The sequence below is a fragment of the Rhopilema esculentum genome, chromosome 15 (genome assembly GCF_057945365.1).
Source record: "Rhopilema esculentum isolate cy_ngs chromosome 15, ASM5794536v1, whole genome shotgun sequence".
Taxonomy (NCBI): Eukaryota; Metazoa; Cnidaria; class Scyphozoa; order Rhizostomeae; family Rhizostomatidae; genus Rhopilema; species Rhopilema esculentum.
Window position 1 is genome coordinate 7,138,165 of NC_142829.1, and position 22,574 is coordinate 7,160,738.

Consider the following 22,574-nt stretch of genomic DNA (forward strand, 5'->3'; position numbering starts at 1 on the left):
AATCTAGCGGGAATAAAGTAATGCTCCACCGCAGTGTTTATCAAGGGACAAACATGATAGTCTCGTTCGTCTTTGAACGTTCGCCTTTCTATTGATGCATCTGAAATGGAGACATATTCATAGAAAAATTGGCAAAATTTACGCAAAATAGTAATGACAGGGCTACTTTCCGTCAAGATACAACTTTTGAGAATCACTTCTCTAGATCACTCTGAGACAGGCAGAAACATTTCTTATACTTTCTTCGGGCAACATTGGTTTAGTCACTGGTTTGTTTGCGAGAATGCAGAGACCGAAATGCGCTCAATTGGATGAATTTTCTCTGCTGGTGAATGATGATCGATAAAATAAAAACAATAACAAGCAAGACACGAGCACAAGGGGATGATATTCTGTAACTAAATTATTCTATATTGTAGGTTTTCCAAATGGCATTATTGTCATGAAAATTTATACAACATTTTTACTCAGCAAGTTATCAATTTCATTACAGGGTCTAATGACTAAAATTTACAATGGCAACCAAACTTGCAGGCGACATGGTTTTCCTTGCCTGTTATTACCATGTACCAGGGTTGGGGACAATTCGACAAACACCAATCAAGAAAATTTATATCCAACTACTCAAAACATATCTTGTCTCTAAAATGGCACTATTTACAATGAACTTTTCACTACATGGACATCGCGTCTCTGCCTCCAAAGTCCTGGAACCTTCAGCATTACAAAGATATCGAAGAAAGGAAATTGCATTGATTTATCATTAAGACAAAAAGATTAAAAATTCTCGTTCGCGAATATTTCAATCATTTCCTAGAACATTTAAGTCATTCTAGAACATCATTGTTTCAGAACCATTCAAAGGTCTAAACACAAAATAATATCTACCAATATTTCTTTTCGTCGAGGGTACAAGAGAAGCTGCAGAAGATTGTACGTAACGGCCGTGATTTCGAATTTTTTGCCATTTTGTTACAAGGTCACTTTGCATTTGGAACCATTCATCAATTCTAGTTCAGAGGCTTCCTACTGACTGTTGAAAACTGAAGAACATGGAGCAAAGAGAAATCGAAAAATTGAAACAGACTCAATATTTAATTAAAATATTCATGCTATCAACAAAGATACAATGCCTGCTTTTGTACGAAGTTTACAAGTTTCAATCTTCCTAGGGTGCCGATAGGCACCGAATGTCTTTGGTCGGGTTTTGCTGGTAAATGTTTACCTGCTTCATGTGTTATCGGGTTGAAAAGTTCGGGAGGAGAAGGTCGGTAGGAGAAGGTCGGAAGGAGGGAGTCAGGAAGAGGGAGTCAGGAGGAGAGGTTTGCTTGTCAAATTGTATGTAATAGTTAAACAGATGCATACAATTTAACTAAATGTTTCGAATATGACAATAGTTGAATACGGATTTATACTTTTCAGGAACTGCATACTATGATAAAAACCCAACCAAATAACACCGGTTGCAATATAATGGAAGATGGTATAAACGGATTAAAAAATCTTGGATGTTATGATCAATATAAGCTGTAAGGCGTCCTAACTCCTCAGTTCGATAATAATTCCTGTATATCTCATCTCTTTATGTACATTAATAACACAAAAGTTAATTCAGTCATAAAACTCTGACGGTACTAGATTAAACTTGCCTCCCATGATTGGTATTTCAACTTGGGGCTACTTCCAAGAAATCGATCGAATTTGAAAAAACACAATCAAATATGGATTTGCAATAAAGATCGACCATAGCTTGCAAAATCTGAAAGCTTCAAAGGCGAACAAAATAGGACAAAATGTCTGTGTTCAAACATTTGTAGATGTTAAGCTCATGGGCGAAATATATTTCAACTTTCACTGTTCAAATCAGCTTATGAAAACGGAAAGGTCTTCTCTGGATTTGTGAAACAGAACTGCTAACGCGAGTAGTGGAAGTTTTCTATTATTTACTTGTAAGTACATGTTACACCTATTTCTATAAGTGTTACCCCTCCCTATTCTTATCATGACGAATAACCAATGACAAAACGATATGGCCAGTTCTTTTTGGATGATTCAAATTGAAAACCCAACTCAACATGCGTAATAATTACTAGACATAAGATTCATCTTGACATAAAATATTTTTAATATCTTCATGCGAGGGTACGTCTACTTCCGATACAATGTCAGTTGAACTAGAGCTGCTGCTGCTTACGTCATCAAGATCCTTCAGTCCAGCTAATATTTGATCAAAATTTTCAGCCGTTCTATCGCTAAGTTTTCGTGGCCGCTCAACAAAACAATCTGCTTGAAGCTGGTTGTTGTTCCTTTCAATTGGTTCGTTAATGTCAAATCTAGGACCCTTCGTTGCATCGTTTTTTCGGTACATAAAAGTCCCAGCCTCGATTGCAGCGCGTAAGGATGGCGAATGTCGGTCCAGGCTCGGTGTTCCTTTTACTCCATTTGAATGTTCGCTTTTGGGTGATATCGTAATAGCAGATGTCCCGTTAGTATTAAGACTCTTTCTTTGCGTGACAAATGTATGTACACCGTTACTCAATGGTATACTATCGCAATTTTCATTATCTGGCCTGACTTTCAGTGCTCTAAGGCCTTTAGAATCAAGACTTTTTGACAGAATTCTGCTCGCTGTTTGTGAGGTCTTCTGTTTTCCCCCTCCGTTGTACGAATGCGTGAAATCTGCCCCCTTTTTCGTAAATTCTGAATTAACGTTTACGCCCTTTGAAGTTCTTTCAAAATCTCCATCGTTCAGGTTCAGGTTGATCTTCTGTAAATAAGCTTTCTCGAACCTTTTACGGCGTTGCAAATGTTCTTCGTAAGATGATGGCGAAACAGGGCTGCGCAAATGTCCCGGACTGACAAAAATCTCATTGGGAGATTTACGACGAAAATCTTCCGCTGTATATCTTGATGTTTTCAGTCTGTCTGACGAAGGAGATCCTAAGCGGTAAGCAAATTTCTGCGTTTCAAGTTTTCGCTTAGGATCGACGGTTTTTCCTTTCAAGGTTGCATCATTCTCCTGCTTTTCGTTTACCGCAAAAGAAAGGGAAACATCAACTTGCGAAGGGCCGGTTTCATTTTTCGGAACTTTTGGAGCGTCGTGTCTCTTTTCGTTCGGTGTCTGATCAATGCTTTCGTTCGAGCTTTCGACATTCCAGTCGTATTTTCGAGTAAATGTTGGAGAGAACTGCGCATTCCTTCGCAGCTGCCTTATCGCCTCTTCGTATGTTGGCGTCGGACGGACTTTTTGATGATAAATTGCATGATTCGAAGGCGAGTTTTTCCTACGTCCATTTACGGGCGGCGAGTTTTCGTTAGTAGTGCTGACAATTTTAATAACTGTTGGAGAAGTTTCGTTACTATCGTCTTCGCTTGTAGTTCGATGCTTGATTAGTTCGGCTGTGGCTGTATAAGAAGAGAGAGGAACTTTCGCCCTCAATTTCCGAACTGGGAAGTTGTCGTTTAAGTCCGTTAGATCATTTTCTGAATGTCGACGATTTTCTTTCTTGAGATTAAATATTAGACGGCCACCATTCTGAAAATGTGGAACAGTGTTCGACTTCCGGTCAATTTCTGGAGAAGTCGGGCTGAAATCCGGATTGGCAGTCGAATCAGGGACACGCAAGGATAAAGAGAATCCGGTCTTTTTCGAACTAAGTTCTTCCTGGGTCGGACTAGATTGCGCTGCATCAGGTGTATCTGAGTTCTGTTCGGGCATCTCTTCGTCATCGTACACGATCGGAGCTTGGATTTCCGCTATATCCCCGAGAATGGTAGTGGCATCTTCACCAAAAATGAAAGTGTAATTATCAATTATAAACTGAACGAGCTCACAGGCCGATGTTGTCTCCTTTGGGCTTGATGGCACTAGAGTCTTACTCGACCAAACAAGACTCGGTGCGATGCATATTGCCAGGTTTTGCGCGGTCATCTTGTTTATTTCCGAAAGTCGAGCGATGTGATAAAGAACGCAGAAAAACTTCTTGATCAGTATTTGATTCAATTTCGGCAACTTGTTCAAATTTCTATATGAAAGAAATAATCATTATTTTCTAGCGCGTAAGAGCATTTTAGTAACAGATAAAAATATTCTGCAATAAAATATCAGTTTGACAGCCTTGAGAGAATTTTGTGATCTTCTACATTTATAAGGGGGCCTAAGGTGATCGATTAAACTTGAATGTGTTCTATCGAATGGCATACACCCTAACCCCTCTTTTCAACGACCATGTGCATTGAATTCATTAACTGCCTGTTATAAACATATCAACGGCAGTGAGATGTCTTTAGTACTTCCACAAACATGACAGGGTTTAAAGAGATGAACGAGGCAGCAACACCGTGGCTGGGATTAATAAGGACCAGAGTGCTAAGCTGTGTAAGACAAAAAAAATGTCGGAAGATTTTGGAACTTGGCTTCTTCGATTCACAATAACGAATAATTTTGCTAGTTAACGAGATCATGATTTTCTATTTCCTGGTAGGATTTGTGACAGACTATTACAAAAAACGCACGTCTTTTATTTCTTGAATAGAAAATATCTTGGCTTACTTGTCTATTTCTGCAGCCCTCTCATTCGGACCAGTAATGTCATTGGTTTCCAACATTTCGTTCAGAAATTCACTGCCAAAAGCACAGGCGGGAAGGCCACGAAGAAATTCCTGAAAGAGTGAAAATATTTAAAAATTGCCACATCTTGGCTGTAATAATTTACTGTTTCATATATAGGCTTGATAACAAAGTGTCAGAATACAGGGGGCAGCCAAGAACGGTTCATATTGCACGCCGAAACAAGACTTACGCAAAAGAAAGATTGACTCAGTATTCTCTACAAAAATCCCCTGTTGCGCTTGGCATACACTTCTCCAAAATAAAAATATACAGTTTGTAAGTGTCAAAATTGGAACCTGTTAGTTATGGTTAGCACTTGTATTGAACTTAAATAATATTTGCCTCCTTAGCTGTCTACGTCATCTAGAATTTCTTTTAGAATTGACTGTAAAAACCAATGATTTCAAAGCGCTCAACAAAGTTACAAGATTCTACCTTCAACACTGTTGCAATAACCACTGCACTTTTCTCTTCAAAATTCACTATTTTTCCTGCAATAAGAGAAATAAAATTTCAAATAAAAAACCAACAACAAACAGACTGCATATAAATTTTTTAAAACCTAGTTCTGTTGTTTTATAGGCTTAGAGTCTAGTAGTGAGCAATACCGAAGGCATAAGATTCGTCCTTTCAGCTAAAAAGGTTACTGGTTTGTGTCAAACTTCGAAGGCAATGTCGATGCCATTCGGCTTTCATATAAAGTGCTCAATGCTCGAGGTCAAAGGAAGGGTCAATCCTCACCCAATGGCCAAGATCTTGCTTTAGAAAAGTGTATGCTAGTGCTTACCTTCGTCTAATTCTTGACGCAGCTGTTTGACGCTCTTCATCAAAGCAGACTTTCTGAAAATCCCAACCGTTGAAGGTCCACGTCGGAAAAGCTCAGTTAACATGTCCTAAAACGAATGGAGTTTTGGCTTACAAAACAGACTTAAGAGCTGAAGATGTTAACTTTGTAACAAGATGACTTTAAAAAACAGAAACACAACGAACTTACATAACTTTGTCTCAGGTAAAACTTGTAGCTATAACTTTAGTAGAAGCTTAAAGTAACCCGAATCTATAGTTAGCAATATGCAGCCCAAAACTATAGTACGTGTAGTTATAGGGTAGCTGGGGGGGGGTCTATTTCTCAGGGGTCACCGAGCGATATTTCGATAGAAAGTTGCACATTTTGACGTTTTCGTCAAGCTTAGTTTTTGGATCTGCCTCGGCCAAATGTGTTGGAGCAAACTAATGGAAAATACAAAGCCATTCAGGAAAAAAGGCAGAGTTAATAATATTGAAGATATGGTTGTTTTGAGATATGGGATAAAAGACTTGAGATACGAGGCCTGTGTGCACGTTGGCAATAATATCTTGATTGTTTCATGTTAATAACAGAAAACAAAGCCAGAAAGAGCGTTCTCAAACAAATGTTGTTCAAGATAGATCGATAAAAACGGGCAAGGTTGCACTTGTTCAACCAAAGGTCATGAGAAGAAATTTTAATGAAAAGCGTCTCTCAGGAGGATGAAAAGATCTTTCATTATATTCAAGTATCGTGTTAACAATTTGAAGGCTCGTTTTCTTAAATTAGTTGGTAGATCTGTTCATTTTTGATGGCATATTGTCAATCAGCTGTAATTCTACAGCGGGGATTCGTGCGCAGGTTTCTCTAACAATGATCAATTAATCAAGAATACAGCCTAAGCTCGTTAAACAAAGATACCCCAACAAAGGTTTATAAATCGGCTACCATCAAAAATGGGAAAAAGGCTTAAACAAAATTCGGCTAGGAACAGCTTCGCCACTACGGAAATTTTGCACTCAATATGACAAGCAAAGGTGCTTCCCGTTTCCACCTTATACGAAGAATGCAATTTAATATGCGGTTGATTTTCCAGCATGAGACACTCAAGCTTGTTAGATGATTTCATAAAATCAACCACTAAAATTAGGGTCACAGAGTACAGTTGCTAAATGCGTCAATAATTCTATTAATTCGCAAGCAAGTTGTTGCAGGTAAACAACCAAACTATCAGTCAAAGCCGTATCACGAAAACCGCCATTTCCTTTTCACCCGAGGGAGGAACATTTTTAAAAAAGGGATCACCCTCGCTGTATGTAACCAGTGTAAAATCTACAAATGCCTCACGAAACAACTGTGGTATACGATTCAGCCAAAGTGTTTGATGTGGCAGAAATTTTTTTTTTAGAAATCAACGCAAACGAGAGAGATAAACTGGACGCAAAGTTTGGTTTTTTTCCTCTTTTAACTCTAGCCTGGGATTTCAGTTTTCCCGAATCATTGAATATTCTTCCATTGAAGGACTAAGAAGAGATGTAGCGATTTACTAGCACAACCACATTGATAAGCAAAAACATTCAGTGACAGCACAAGAGAGATTTACATTTTCCCCGCTTACGAGAATCAACGCAGTTTTAAAATGCCTTTAGAAGTGTGATGGCTCTTACAACAAAGAAGCGATCGGACGTCGGCTGTACCAATTCGGCAAATTAGAACTGTTTTTTCTTAGCAAAACTTCCTGCTTAAAAAATTAGTTCGCAAAACAGATTTGTTCTCTTTTACCAGCTATGGAATGGTGAAGAACAAGATTCTTTCGCTATCTTGTATGTTAATCTTTTTCTGACGTAACATGTCTTTGAATCAAGACCAGCAATGCCAAATCAACGCCGGTTGATCATAATCCGAAACCTAGATTTGGACCAAAAATTTCATTACTTTTCATTAAGCCAAAAATAACATCCTAAATCCTGGATTTCCTAATCAGTAGGTTAACGGGTGGATTGAAGCGAGATCAAGTGTTTGATGAAACGGGCTGTCTACCAATAATTATGCCTAATTTTCAACTTTTGGTACATTTCTGCTCTAGGTAGCAAAAGATTCATATAACTAAAACAATAACAATGTTCAGCTAAAGCGGCAGAGTGTGTTTTTTACTTGAATTGAGGACAGAGAAAACTGCAAAACCTGCTGTTTTAATTTAGTCATTGCATTTTGGAACAGTGAGAAGACTGCCTTTTTATTATGGTGACTCTTGAAGTATGTTTCTGTCTTTTGGAACAACGGCCAATAAACAAGACCCGAAACAGTTTATGTTACGAGAAATTCCAGTTTCAGCATATCTCACTTAATTACAGAACAATCAAACATGTCTCCAAACAACCTATTCCCATTGAAACTTGTTAGATAGTGATTCAGACTAAAACATAATCTAGCCGTGGACAAAGTATGGCGGCAGCTAATCAAGAAAAGTAAATGTTTCCATTGGTAGGATATTTGTAGTTGAAACAGGTGTCACCTAAATTAATCGGCTGTACAAACTGTTCCACGTCGAACTGCCTTTGCGAGACGAAAAGGGATTACAAAAGCAAACACATCCACCGAAGGGTAAAATTGCTAGAGTTTAGCCTGACTTTTATTAATCTTGGTTCAGGAAATGGGATCCAACATGTCGTATTTCCAAGTAGACACGAGATATAATAATTTGGACAACATTCGAATAAAAATTGCATTGTGATGTTTTTGCAAAGACGGGAGAAATGCGATTAGGAGCTCGACCTCAAGCTTCCTTCGCGGGTAAAACATCGGACAACTGACTTTACGCCCGAGTACAATTTCCATGTAAAGATAATCACAATGTAAATTTAAATGATATCATGGAATCAAATCAATGCTCGTCATTTCTTTTAAATAAAAAGTGATGGCGTTCAAATATCAAGGTCATAAACGGATGAGGACAAACTTCAAGAAGATAAAATCACGTTATCCCTATTTTTAACTTATTTTACTTTCCAAGACCGCTCTCTCGCTCAAACAGCACCGTCCCTGCAGGACTTTGTGTTGACTATTTTGCTATATTCCTTTATTTATATTCCAAAATGCTTTTATAGTAATTAGTAACTGGAAGTCTGTACGATTTCAGTAAACTTAAAGATCTGATGACTGGAATACGTTAATCTTGAGAAGTTCTTTTTAATAAAAACATAATCCACTGGTTGTTATTTTATTTGTTAAGTAACTGTTGAGAGAGTGATCAGCCTTAAGTTGATCGTCTTTTCTTTAAAACCACAAATTCCTGGAATGTGGAAATTAATTATTATAAAGCGATTTTCTTGTAAAAATCTCTCTTTATCCGCCTCAACGCCTGTGGAACGATCAAGATGGGGGTCCATCTATTTTCTGTCTATTGCAAGGTTAAGTCAAAAGATGTGCATAAGCTCAATTAAGCCATCGTAATTATCAAACCCTTCAGTCTGAGCTGTTTAATAACCTTTATAACTGAATTTATGAAAACAATGGATGGTTTACAATCTTTTTTTTTACTTATTCCTTCAAACATTTTTATAGTAAACTTAGTTCTCACTTCGAAGTTTATCCTTGCTCCGCGATCAACAATTATCAATACAAACATGCAATCCTTTTTAGAAAAAAGGCTTATAGCGAAACCTGCACAATAACCACATTTTAACATGAAATGTGAAATAAAAAAAAGAACTGAGCAAAAAGGGGTAGAATGATGCGTAGAAGATAAAAGAAGCAGGCTAAACGACGTAGAAAACTTTATCTTTCACTTCTTTTAATTATCCTCCATTTGTTTAGGAATAGAACTTCGACTCTCTAAGCCACGACTAATTTCATGTCCTTCTTATAAAACTTCAGTTGCAAGCGAATCGACAGAACAATTAAAACTAACGTCTATTAAAATGGAGAAATCCCATTGAAAGCAAATACTATGTTTGCATCAAAGGTAGGACATAAACAGATACTGTACATATGTATAACTTAACGATAGGCCACACGTGTTGTTTATGGTGCTGGTGTACAGATGTCTCTTAGTTCTTTGCGGAGTAGTCAAACCACTTGATGAGAAAAGCGAAATAAAGATCACACGTTATTGTAGCTGGCTCTTTGGAGTAGTGTTTCGCGGTTAACTGTGCTGAAAAGCAACGCGCGAGTCCGAAGCTAACATCTGTGTAAGAGATGATCTTCATGACAATTAAGACTTAAATGGGATGTAGGTCTTATCTACATCTAGGCAAAATCATGTTTGAGAGGGGGGTTACCGTACTCAAAAAGTTATGACCCCTCTAGGCAACGCAAAATCAAGAATTGTCATTTTTCCATGGGGTCCTTGAAGTGAGTCGAAATTTAATGACCGCCACACAGGCAAAATAAAGGGAAAATAACGCAACTGCTCCGTTGCGGCAATCTGCAAAGTCGGACACCACTAACGTGCTGGGGCATTAGACCAAAAACAGAACCAAAGGGGATAAAGTTTGGCTTAACGGGAACCAAGGACCGGCAAGGTTATGTGAGATTTGAAAACCCCTGTATTATATATCAGCGACGAAATGTATGGCGGATAGTGACTTTTATTACAGAATAACGAACTTAGACGTTGTATGGAACATATGCAAAAAATGTTTTGGTAAGTATAACATCGTTGAAAGACAGAAAAGCCTGTATTAGGAAGACACGACGATCTTTTCTGCAATCAAGCCTAATCTTATGATTCATGGGGACATCTACATGACAGAAAATTCTTCCCAAAAAAATAGATAATGTCTGATCGCGTTGCTTTGAGAAATGGTCTTAGAGTTGCGCTAAACTAAACGCTGCGTTCACGAGAAACCACATACAATCACGACAGGGCGCAAACCTGGAAGCGATCTATGATGTCTCAACGAAAGTAGCTGTACCGTAATCAACACAGAGTATTCACAATTTCATTTTCATTTACTTTATGTAAGACAGTCAGATTATTGAACCGAGGGATTTTGGCAGAAGAGACAGACCCAAAAGAAAGGACATGCTACTCATAAACTAGTAGCTCTGAACAAAGATCACCTAGGTCCAAACCATTCAAAACTAAATATATGCTCAATAAAAAGCACTCCCATATATACATATATCGAGGCGGCAAAGCAAGAAAGATCAACTTCTTATGTAGGTTTGTGTTTCAAACATGTTGAATGCAGTACAAGACTTAACACACCTAAGCGACGTTAAATATGTTGGTTCAAGTTTCTCCTATTTGTATATATATTCAAACCAAAGAACAATAACAAAACATCAGCCATGTTGATAGCAAGGGCGGGATGAAAAAGTGGGACAAAATCTCTCATGAAAGACACGAAAGCTTTTCTTTTGAAAAACATGGGAAATTCTGTGCGATTTTGATAACCTTAAGAGAGCTTTTTAAATCATAAACGAAAAATGAGGAAAATCTCGAATATTTAAGAAATGATTGATACAAAAAGTTCGCAGAATAGGCTAGTTAAAAAAAGAGACACAAAAATCGACGTACCTGCACTGGTGTTGGTAGCTGTTCTTCATCCGCTGAAACTTGTCCAAGAGGAAGGCCAAAAAAGCTGGAAGAAGAATCATAAATCTTACGATCTGATGTCCCGTAACTTATACTTTTCAGCATGAACTTCCACATTGCACGGGACGATGTGGATTCAGAATTATTCTTTAGCGCCGATTTATCGCTTTTCTTGCTCACAACCCTCATATCTCATGCAGCATGTTACGAATGTTGACAACAGGATGAGCAGTTACTTCATACAGTCGCCAGCATACATAAACATCGACCGGTACCATCTACTTAGTAACGGTATTCTGATCGTAGGTCACCCTGGTGAGCAGATTTTCTAAAGTCACGTAACAAACACGACAGTCCCTCAACCGTGCTCTCTCAAACAATTAATCTTGTTTCAATGAAACCGCAAGGACATGTCTTTTGTGCTTGTCCTTACTCAGCCAAGAATGAATCACTTCTGCCGCGCGGCTCTAACTGTGGTCAATAATATACTCCTTGTTACATTTATGTCAATGATTGAAAAGGAGGCAGAGAGCCGACTGCTGTCTCAATATTTCCAGATTTTTGCACCTTCTTAAAAACCAGCCAGAACGTCAGGAGATTTAAAGGCAAAAGCTGAAGGAAACAGGCGGGTTGATTGATAGGCTCCAAGTTTGGAAATGAACGCATAAGGAATAAGACTAAACACCGCGGGATTATTGCATTTAAAGGTGAATAATGATGTCTTCCGTGGAATAAAAAATCTAGCGGATGATTGGCTCGGATCTTTTGTTTATCTTCACATCATTATAACCAGTAGCTAATGATGATAGATGATTAACGATTATTGATTAACGATTATTGATTAATGATTAACGATAGATGTTAATGATGAAAGTTGATGATGATGATGATGACGGTAGAACTGGGAAAGCGAGAAATCGGTAAGGCATACAGTTAAAAGGGGGGGGGGGGCATAGGGGTGACGGGGTGAGGAGAAGACGATAAAGCAGAGAAATTGAGAATGAAAAAGAAATACTATACGAGGTAGTTCAAGCATTTTTGTCGGCCTGTGTGATATCCATCAATTTATGATCTAACAAACCACTATGTGGAATAAAGTTCCACCGTCTTAAATTCCATCAATTCGCATTTGGAATGCAGAATGCGGTGGCTGCAGATAAGTCATGCGGTTTAGCAAGATTCTGCAAAAAGAGGCAAGCAGAGAATATTAAGTTGACTAATCCAAAACACATCTTTCGCATAAGCAATGGGATCATCGAAGCTTTCCAGGGATACTGCTTGGTTTTCCAACGGATTTAAAAGACAAATGAAAAAGGATAGGAGATTTTTGCACTTCAAGGACGAAAGCTTTGACTTCAAAACTGAAAGGAAACTCGACATTCCTATTTCCTGGTCTTCGGAGTTCTAAAAATTCTGTCAAAAAACAGACTCCTGAAAGATTCCGAAAAGATCATCATCGGAAAGCGGGGAGAGCCATAAGATTTTTTCTGATCTAAAATTGTTACAAAAGAAAAATGTATACTTAATCTGTCAATAGAGACTATAATTTTTAATAGCTTCCTTGTTGTAGAGAAACAAGAATATCGAGAAAAAAGCATAGGACAGAAAACTCTCATTGATTCAAAAATTTAACCACAGAATATCTGTAGTTGCCATCATGCTGTGGGCCCGTGCAGGGGTGCCGTCCTAAAAGGCAGGGAGGCACTGAGCTGCAAGCAGCTTCTAGAAGCCATAGTAACACCCTTTATACATGTGCTCAAGTTTCTCTGTTATGAGTTCGCACAGCCAAGATAATGAGAGGCCGTAGCGCATGTTCTACCCAATGATTCACCTAATTGCAGCTGATAATGTAGCTCATTAGATTACAGGTGTATTAAGTAAAGTCTACGATTTTTGGGAAAGGAATATAGGGATTTCCTTCTGTGAGATAAAGTAGATTCTCATGTATCGTGTTTAATAGTTTGCAAATCACCTCAGCATTGAACACTAAGCCCTGTCTACAGAGAGCAAAACCAGCAGAAAACTGTGAAAATTTTCTTATAAACATTGTAAGCCTCGTTTAGAGCCAGCTTCCTCATTGACTGCAACTCAAGCAAAAGATGTACAATTAGTAGAAACCAGCGGGCATAGAATGCGTTCGTCTTGTGTGATGATGCTATTCTCATTCTTTTTACCAACCGTCAGTTTATGGTTTTTACGGTACAGAGGGGAACAGACAAAACACTGCTAAAAACGTCACCAAAAAAACTGAGCCCTTGTTCAATTCTTCGCGCGTATCGCTTTGGTTGCTGAAGAAGTGCTGGATCTGTCACAACGTAGGAACTTTCGAGAAAGAACAAGTACTGCAACAAGGAAAAAGCGCGTGAAAGAAGGAAACATAACCAGCATTCATAAAAAAGTGATTACTGTCGGAGATCTGAAATAAATTTCAAGCGACTCTGATAGAAGTTAGAACGATTCTGAAAGAAGTTACTGCCGCTAATTCCTGGAGCAGACACAAAGAATCCCTTTCATAATTGTTTGAATGCGTTTAGCATGGGACTGATGATTCTACCACGAGTGCAGATCAGCTGAAGAGACAGCTTTTGGACCTCAAATTATGACCAAACGATGACTTATTTCGCCTTTAAATGCTAATTGTGACTACGTGAAGTACCGTTACAAGGCGCTCATTTTGTTAAATCTCATATTGTAGACAGATTCAAGAATGCCACTGACAGTTTTCATTAAGAGGAAAGTCAAGGACGACGATATTTTGCCTTTCAAAAAAGAGATCCAGTGAATGCATGAATAATAATATTTTTTAGCCATACGATAGGATATAAAACAATACAGATGCAATAACATTTATTGCCATGGCCAGGTTTAGGTCTTGTTAACATATAAACATCTTATTCTGCATAATATAATCAAATGGTATCTAGGCATCGAAGGAACGAGAAACAGCCTTACTAAAAACAGGGAGTGTGCAGCGATTGTTAGTAGTAACGTTATGCACGGGTCCAAGAGGGAAAAACTGCAAATGACCTTTTGGTCATTAATTGAGTACCATCGCAACGCAACGCAATAGAGCACAAGTGTTTCAGTCATCACCATCATAGTCAGGCAATCATCTACTGCTACCCAAATGTTGTCAACGGGTAAAGTTAGGATTAGCTGCTTTAAAAGAAGCATTCATACAGAAGGTGTAACCAGTTGACTAACAAACCAAAGACCCAGGAGGCTTTGAAGAGAATAGTAAGAAAAGGGGGTATTGAGTACGGAAAAGAGGCGGCTGCCAATATTCTAATTGTAGGCGACTCCACTGGGATGAGATTATCGTTCTGGTCCTTTGACAGTCTACCGATTTGATCATCATAGGCTTTGGTTTTGAAATTAGCTCATTGGATTTGCCCTTACAACAAGACAGTAATAACAATGTGAAGAAGCAATTACAAATTAGACAAGTGGCCGCAGTGACGCGAACGATTTTCAAGCTGCATGTACCTTGAAACAGAGAATGCGAGGATTACGTTCAGAGAGGGTCTCAAAAGGGGGCTCTCCCTGACTGCTTTAAACAGAAGTTTATGGGGAGTTAGGGAGAGCGCTACTGAAGTTGCAAGGAGAGGCGTAAGAGTAGCGGTCAGCTGTTGCATCACAACAAAGGCACGTACATAAAATATCATTAGCCTATGAAAAAATGTTTGTAAAAGAGTTATGGTAGATCTGCGTAAACCGATTAAAGAGTTTTAGTTTTTCAACATGCAACCACAAATCCTCAATTTCCCTCTGGCGAGCAAACATCAAAAGTTCCGACTCTTTTCTAAGATTTGTATCTCTTTAACTTTCAAGATTTCTATCTTTTTAAGATTCGTAGGATACCATGAGCGAATCATTTCCATGAATCGGTGCTATCCGCCTTTCCGCCCTGTTTAATTTCGCAACAATTGCATAAGTTGCAAAATTACAGAACGCATACGGAAGCCTAATGGAATCTGTGCTATATCACACTGATCTACTCATATTCAGAAGTTGTAGCTTGCAACAGAATTGCCATGCAGGTTTGCCGATTTAAATGCCAACAAGAAACAGCACCCAAAGTAGCGCCAAAGAAAAGAAAACATACTAACAAACGTTGAAAAAGTGCCACTCATAGTTGAAATGACCTGCTAAAATACTATTCCAGTCCACACCCATCAGCTGTATCTTGCCATACCAACATCCATCGTTAACAAAACTTTACCAGTTTATTATCAGCATATTAGCAGTTGACGAAATGATAACATAACCCTACATTTGTACCTGGTACATAATGTTTACTTTTAACAATACCATGCAAGCGTTTTTTTTGTCATTGAAAAACCACTGGAATGGCGTTCACGTGTTTACAGCTTTTACCATAAGCACGTCTGTAAAAGGCTTTAATGAATTTAGTGACTGCAAAAAGTTCAGAGCAATCAATGTATTTGTCTAACAAATAGAGAATCCTCATATTTTACTTCAAGACTGACATGATAAACTGCGGGCATCTCAAATAATTTCCCAGACATTAAGTTAAATTGTATGTGATTAGTGATTGCGCGCTGTGAGTAGCAATGATTACTGTTTGTGATGCGATGATGTAGAATGCTGGCTATCTAAGCTAGAGAGAAACATCACTAGTGATTAACAATGATTGTTGGTTGAACTCGATGGGAGACAAGGAAAGTAAACAGGAAAAGATAAAAACGAATTAAGATGGAGCAATCGTGAAAATTTGGTTTATCAATTCAAAAAAAATTTTAAGAGAAGAATACTTTAGAAAGAGAAGTGTAAGTTAGAAGATGCAATAACAAACAAAGATGAAATGTTTTATCTGGGTCACCAAATGGTGAATTCCGTCAAAGATTTAGTAGAAAATCTGTCAAGCGAAGATGCTTGCGTGACATGAGGCACAGTAATAACACAAAATCTGGAACTGACTTACAGGATAAACTATCTGAGGGTAGCATAATCCATGTTTGAACTGTGCTTATTTGATTAAGATTCTTTGTAACAATGACCAGTTATTTCTTTCTGGTATTCATTTGGTCACGGATTGACGAGCCTGGGAGCAACTTTTCGCGTGACACGTTTAAAGAAACAGCTCTTATGACACGAAACTCTACAATAATGCTGAGAATTCGCATGCTGCATTCCTTCAGACAGAACAACACTTCATCGTAAGCTGGAAATTGGTAACGCAACGATCTAGTTACTAATTCAAAGTATCTGAAAGGGTTTTTAAAAAAAAATTATACAGGAAAGTAACCATCTTGAAAAAACAGCTTCAACGGGGGCCTAAGGCATCATTTAGCACAGACAGACTCGACAATGGCACGTTTGCAGTGACCTAGATTGTCGAGATCTAGTTGCATGACAGTTTAATATGGCCTTGACTAATGTAAGGCAATATCTGACATCTTAGTTTGACAAAAGTCCGTTATGGGATTGCTTGACATTTCAAATACATTAACAATGTATTTCAATCAAGGTCTCCACTTCAAATGAGGTGAGGAAAGCGCGTCAAGAGACTGGATGAAAAGAAATATTCTCCTTTGATTCATATAAGAATTCCTGACTCATATAAGGCCTATTATAAATTCGAAACGCTCTTGGTAATATTTCTGATTCCCCGCAAATTAAGTTAGGAAGTACAAAGCACGCAAGCGTCAACTTGGGGTATTGAAGGACAAAATAACCGCAAAGATCCAAAAACTCGATTAAATGTTATAACGAAGTGACAAGTCTTGACCCATGTAAGTAATGAATTTTAATGCATGCTGACATTTACGTTTGGCACTGAAATACACTATGAACGGCATTTCCTGCACGAATTCATATAAAGAGCAGCCTTTGAAAGACTGGGGAGCATGACAATGCAAATAAGGAAAAAAGAGAAAGCTGTAAACATTCATGAAATAGTTTCTTTACGGAAAATGAAGCGAAGGCTATTATGTGTCATGGTTTAGAGGAAGATAAACAAGCTGAGAGGACCATAAAAAAGGGCTTCTGTCAAATGAGAATTTCCCTTTTATGGCAGTAAAAATTGATTTCAATCATCATTCTCTCATGTCCAACAAGGAGGGGTGTTGTGTGACCCACCTATTACCGATGTATAGAGACGATATCCTTCCTGTAAAGTTAACACCTTCTCTTCAAGAAAAGATGACAGTGTGCACGTTCTCTTAAACAGTAAAAGGCGGTTGGCTCATAGAAGTGAGCTTGTTTGTCTCCACAATCATAGTATTAATATAGAAAAAAATGTGAGAAATTGGCGTTTAGAATGAGCCATGTGGTCCCCAATACTAATTACCCCACTCGCTCTACATCAACATCTAAAGGTAGTTGCTGTCAGTAAGTTCAAAACGAAAGAATTCAACCGATCAATACCTTAATGTGAAAGAAAGAAATGATGCAGAGGTTCTCAAGCATTTCACTATGAACCGAGCTTGAGGTTACGTTAAGGCAAAGAGAACATGTGAGGTGATGAAACATGATTTAAAGGTGTCGCTTGTGGATTTTTGTGGTGATGGGGTATCAACATTCTATCAGCCAGTAAATATGTAATAAGAAGCATGTTCTAAATTATGACTTTAGATATAACAGGTGATTCGCAAACGACAAAATTCATTCATTATGGTTTTCTGGTTTTGTCGAAAAACAAATGATGGAAACTCACCTTCCTTGTTGAAAACGTTCTTCGATTGAGTTCTGCTTCTGGGGTTTCTTGTGTAGTGCCCAGTTTATGATAGGAGATTTCATGGGGCTTTTCCATCTTTTTTGGCTATTAGGCGAATCTGTGACAAAAAATGAGCATAAGTCAGAGACGATATAACTAGTTAATGGTGTTGCCTGTAGATTGTAATAGGGGGAGGAAATTTCATCAAATATGAAGCAGCAAGAGTAATTGTTTAATACAAAGAAATTCTAGGACATGAAATTCGTATACATTGGCTTTGGTCAGAATTTCGTATAAATATTAATTGAATACAATGGCTACTTAGCAATTATATGGTTCAGAACTTAAATTTCTTCAGTTTATCATGGTGCTATAAGATGTTAAGTAACAGATGCGTTGGTATAGAATATTGGATTTTTCGGGGCTTCTTTTCAAGTACTCGAGGTTCACTTCACGGATTTCAAACCATGTACGACATGAGTTATAAGTATCCTTCAGCGCTGTTTGTATGTTTGTAAATGTTTAAATTAATACTGTATAAAGACCTGATTGTCAGATGGATTGATTTACGGATAAATTGTCTCTTATTGTTTCGGATAAGAGCGATTCATGCTCACTATGTTATTCATCGGTGTTTCTCTACAGTGTCTATTCGCGGTGGCGCGGATCTGCCTCGTGTTACCACAGCTTTTAATTTCTTGAAAATCACACAAAAATTAGTTTACAATATTATGTATATTTTCATTCAGGCCCAAACCATATCCTTTATTCTACGCAACAACTGAAATAAAACTAAAAGAAAGAGCTGTTACTGTTAATTCCAAGGCTGACCAAACTTTGGACAGAAAGACCGGTCCTTTTATAATCGCGTTAATACGGAAATCCATTCATTTCTTCGATCTTATTACACAAGCAATGAAAATCGTGGTAAATAAGGTTATGATCAATCAAAAGATGGTACAAGATTTATCCTTGATCAAAGCGTTTTTAAAGAAAAGAAAAACATACGTAAACGGCTTAATGAACGAGCCCTGACAAGTTTTACTCTCGAGCTAAAGTAAGGACCCTATGTAAGTACAACTTGCTATGAGGGCACCCTATCTTTGCAAGTATAATTTGAAGATTCCGTTCTTACAAGCCCTTCACTTTGACAGAAAAAACACAAATTGGCCAAATTAAAAAATCCATTAAAATGCAGCAAACCAAACGTCAAAAGAGTGGGCAAATGGCTGGTCACCGTTTTTTGGAAGGGATGCTTCCCATATTTCGCTTCTTGCAAGCATATTATGAGCTGATACTGCCTGCGACTCAGCAGTCGCATTGTTCTTAAAATACTCAAAGCGATAACGATCAAAACAAGATACAAAAACAATGAAACAACAATGAAACAAAGGCAAAGTCGCTCTAGGCAGGAATCATGGTGCATCTGATATGTATTCAAAGTTAAAAAAGAAACTCTTCGCTTTAGTTACTGGCGCTGATAGAAGTAAACCTCCACGTGTCTTTAAAGTTGCAAAAAACAACAGAAGATGAAGAGAGAGTGAAAATGAAGCAACGAGGCAGCGTTTTCGGTTTAGTGTTGGAAAAATGTTGAAAAATTTAAATATATTTATCTAACGCCAAGGTCACGAAACAAAATAATTCTGTATACCCAAAAATCACTCGATAGTCTATAGGGTATTCGTGTATTAATCGTTTACTGTAGGTTAGGCCTATCGTGATGGTACCTTGGGTAGAAAATGAAAAATGAGGGCTAAATGGCAAATGAACTTACCCTCACTGAAATAGAAATCTTTGTGCACATAGCCGCTCAGGGCAGTATCGCTGATAGATAGAGGTAGACACGACAGGCTTGAAAACGATGATTTCCTCGCCCTGCGCGACATTTCCTTTGTACTAAATAGCCTTCGTTTTCAATTTGGATATATACTGCGGTTGGGACACAATTTGCTTGTAAAAGAAGTCCAAATGCATGCGAGCTGAGGCAACACCAAAGCTGATGCATCAATATCAACAATCCATTGTTAAATACCATATGAATTTATAACTTCACGATGCATTCTAACAAACAATTATCGATTATGAAAACGTGGGAGCATCTTTTAACACGAAAAACTCGAATCGCGATGGCAAAGTTAAATCCGCACACAACCGTTTGAGGATTACGAAGGTGCGTCTTGAGACCGATTAACCTTTCAGATTTTCATGATGTATGTTTTCCCAGATGCTGTTTCGAATTGGCAGCCAATCTCTAGCAAACCACAAACTAAATGGTTAAAATGAAACGAAGAACTATCCAGAAGAGACAACCAAGAACAAACGGACAGCAGTAATCTGGGTTTTCCCATCAAGAAAGCCTCAAATCGTAGAAAAACTTTCCAAGCCTCCTTGACAACCTGAAATTCGTGGAACACTAGAAGACACCGTAAAGTTGACGCTCTGTACTTGATAAGGTTTTGTGATTGAACAAACAGATACCTTCTGCTTTCCATAGCATAATGATATCAGAATGTGAAAGTTGAGGGACAATTAACGGAACAAAGTGAAGCAAAGTTAAGCTGATATCAGTGATAGATAGTGGTTCTGATTGATTCTCAATCTTGAAAAACCTTACTATGTCTGGTCTTTCTCAATGTAACTTCGTGCGAACACAGTTAGAAGTGCCTTTCTGAAAACGGCCAACTGCATTGGAAAAATAAAACCAAGGAAAGTCAACAGACAGCTCTCATAGCGATCGTCTATTGGGCTCTACGTTCTAAATCGAGGGGCAAATCAAACCATGGAAATCTTCTACACCTTCGATGGAAATCCTATTGTTTTTTTAAAACAATAGGTGAATTTATTTTCAAAGGTGAATTTTTCCTCGTTCTTAACACCATAAAATAGAGCAAATAGGAAGAGTGTTCCGCAAAATACAGGAGAACACCTTGATGTGGTCCATCAAAGATCCCTTGGAGCGAATAACTTGATTCACACAGGCTAAATTTCCCAATCCATAATTACTCCGCCTTAAGTTCAAGATTCTGCCCATAGATCGAACATAGTAAACAGTAATTAGGATAGGCTTTGATTCTAAATCTTAAATTGCCCCACCTTAAGTCTCTTTTCGGTGATTATAATTTATATCATTGAGATAATCATTTCGCAAATAATTGTAAGGTTAATTGTAAAGCGCATTAGGAATTGGAAATAAGGATTTATCACCTTGGGTACATCAGCCAGGGACTTACAACTAGCTTATCGCCAAAGAGCCGCGACAAACATGACGACAAGTGGCAAAAAGAGTAAAAATCAAAATATGGTTTAGAGATACAGTTATACGCACATTATGTGCAAGTACAAAAACATTCTTATATTAGGCCATTATCCGAGAACTGAAAATTGAAGTTCAAAACAAGCAATGCAATTCAGGATGGCAAAGAACAGCGGATAAAGAAAAGAAAGAAATAGATAAAAGAAAAATCCGCAAGAATTAATGTTTGTGCTACAAGTATGATTAATAGGATTTAAAAACAAATTCTTCATGCATAAATCAAACCAAAAGCAAAAATTAAATATAAGCTAGATTTGAGGAGTAATAAAAAGATAGTAAAAGAGATCAAAGTTGTAGACGTTGATTACAAAAATCACAATATAAATTATAAATTATGATGGTAGTAGTTATCAATTTGCACAACCAACCAGTAGTTGGCATGATGTCTCACAAGATATTAACCGTGGCCGTTTTCAAAGACATTTTTTGACGTTTGGCTTTCCTTACTTGATGTGGATATTTGACCTAATTTGGACATTCATCATGACCCAATTTGGCTATCGCTACTAAAACAACCGCGAAGAGATTCATTCTAGATTCTTTAGATATCAATTGAATATGGAATCAAAGAGGCGAAATGAAGCAAAACTGGTGGTTTTGAGAATCGACATGGCTGCTAATGGTTGTCAGTGGTAGTCTACGCTAAAACTAGGCAGTCCCGCCAGCCTTTTAGGTTCCTTTAGTGTTAGTTGTTGAAGAAGAACATGATGGGTAAATGAAATAATGGGGAGGAAGAGGAGGAGGAGGAGGAAAAAATCAAATATGAAAAACGGTATGCGATTGGCAGGGGAAATGAAAGTAAAGAATGGTGCTTTCTCAAGTAATGGTGCTGTATCTTTTTAGAAATCCTGATGAAAATCTAGAGTATTTCATCTAGTCTTCGTCATATGACTCAAGTTGATACCCATTTATGTTCAGGGTTTCAAACCACGAGTGAGTAAAATGAAGTGTATTATCGGACTTTGATATCTTGGTGAATGGTTTCATCCAATTACTATCACAAGATTGCAATTCATACCGAATAGTGTCAGGGTCCCAAACCCAAAGTGTATGATAGGAAAATGCAAGAGTCTAAAAATCCAACCCGTTCTGCACTCTGTGCAAACATGATGGATATTAAGGGTGTGGTGTTCTCTGAATGTTCAACATAATGGCCTCGCGAACGCTAACCAGGATAACAAAGAACTTGCGAATAGAAGTACGAAGATACTGCTCATGATAAAATATTTCAGAATGATATGACATTAAGCCAATGTGCGGAAATTGTGGCAATCAAGGTATTGTAGTCTATAGAAACGGCTTATCTCAAAGCCAATTATAACGATAAGGAGTCTGTGTGATTTGCTACACCTCGATAGCAGTGGACCATCCACAAAAATTTGTACAGTGTATAGAGAGAGGATAATGGTTCAGCGATTACACCAAGCAAATGAACTTACGCAATAAGGCCTAACTACAGTGCCTGAGATTAATGAGTTCTCCCCGCAACCTGATCTGTTAGATTTCTTTGGAAAGAGACCCAAATGAATTAATATGCTCACTTACATCCTGCCTTTTGCTTCAAACGGGTCGGAGAACTAGCAATGGTCACGACTGGTGATTCTTTCTTTAATATGATATTTTTCTTTTCTTTACTTCACC

At 37.9% G+C, this 22,574-nt stretch overlaps 1 protein-coding gene across 4 annotated transcripts in view; it reads right to left on the reverse strand.

Annotated features, from left to right (window-relative positions):
* Positions 1-1,076: 1,076 nt before the first annotated feature.
* Positions 1,077-22,574, reverse strand: part of LOC135685764 (uncharacterized) — a 79,796-nt gene continuing 58,298 nt past the window's right edge. For all 4 annotated transcript variants that reach the window (XM_065201827.2, XM_065201829.2, XM_065201832.2 and 1 more), the window contains 6 exons: positions 17,621-17,738; positions 10,924-10,987; positions 5,400-5,505; positions 5,048-5,103; positions 4,553-4,662; positions 1,077-4,025 (listed from right to left, as the gene is read on the reverse strand). In XM_065201827.2, coding sequence (XP_065057899.2) covers positions 2,090-4,025; positions 4,553-4,662; positions 5,048-5,103; positions 5,400-5,505; positions 10,924-10,987; positions 17,621-17,738 — 2,390 coding nt within the window. In that variant the 3' untranslated portion in view covers positions 1,077-2,089. The remainder of the gene's footprint in view (positions 4,026-4,552; positions 4,663-5,047; positions 5,104-5,399; positions 5,506-10,923; positions 10,988-17,620; positions 17,739-22,574) is intronic.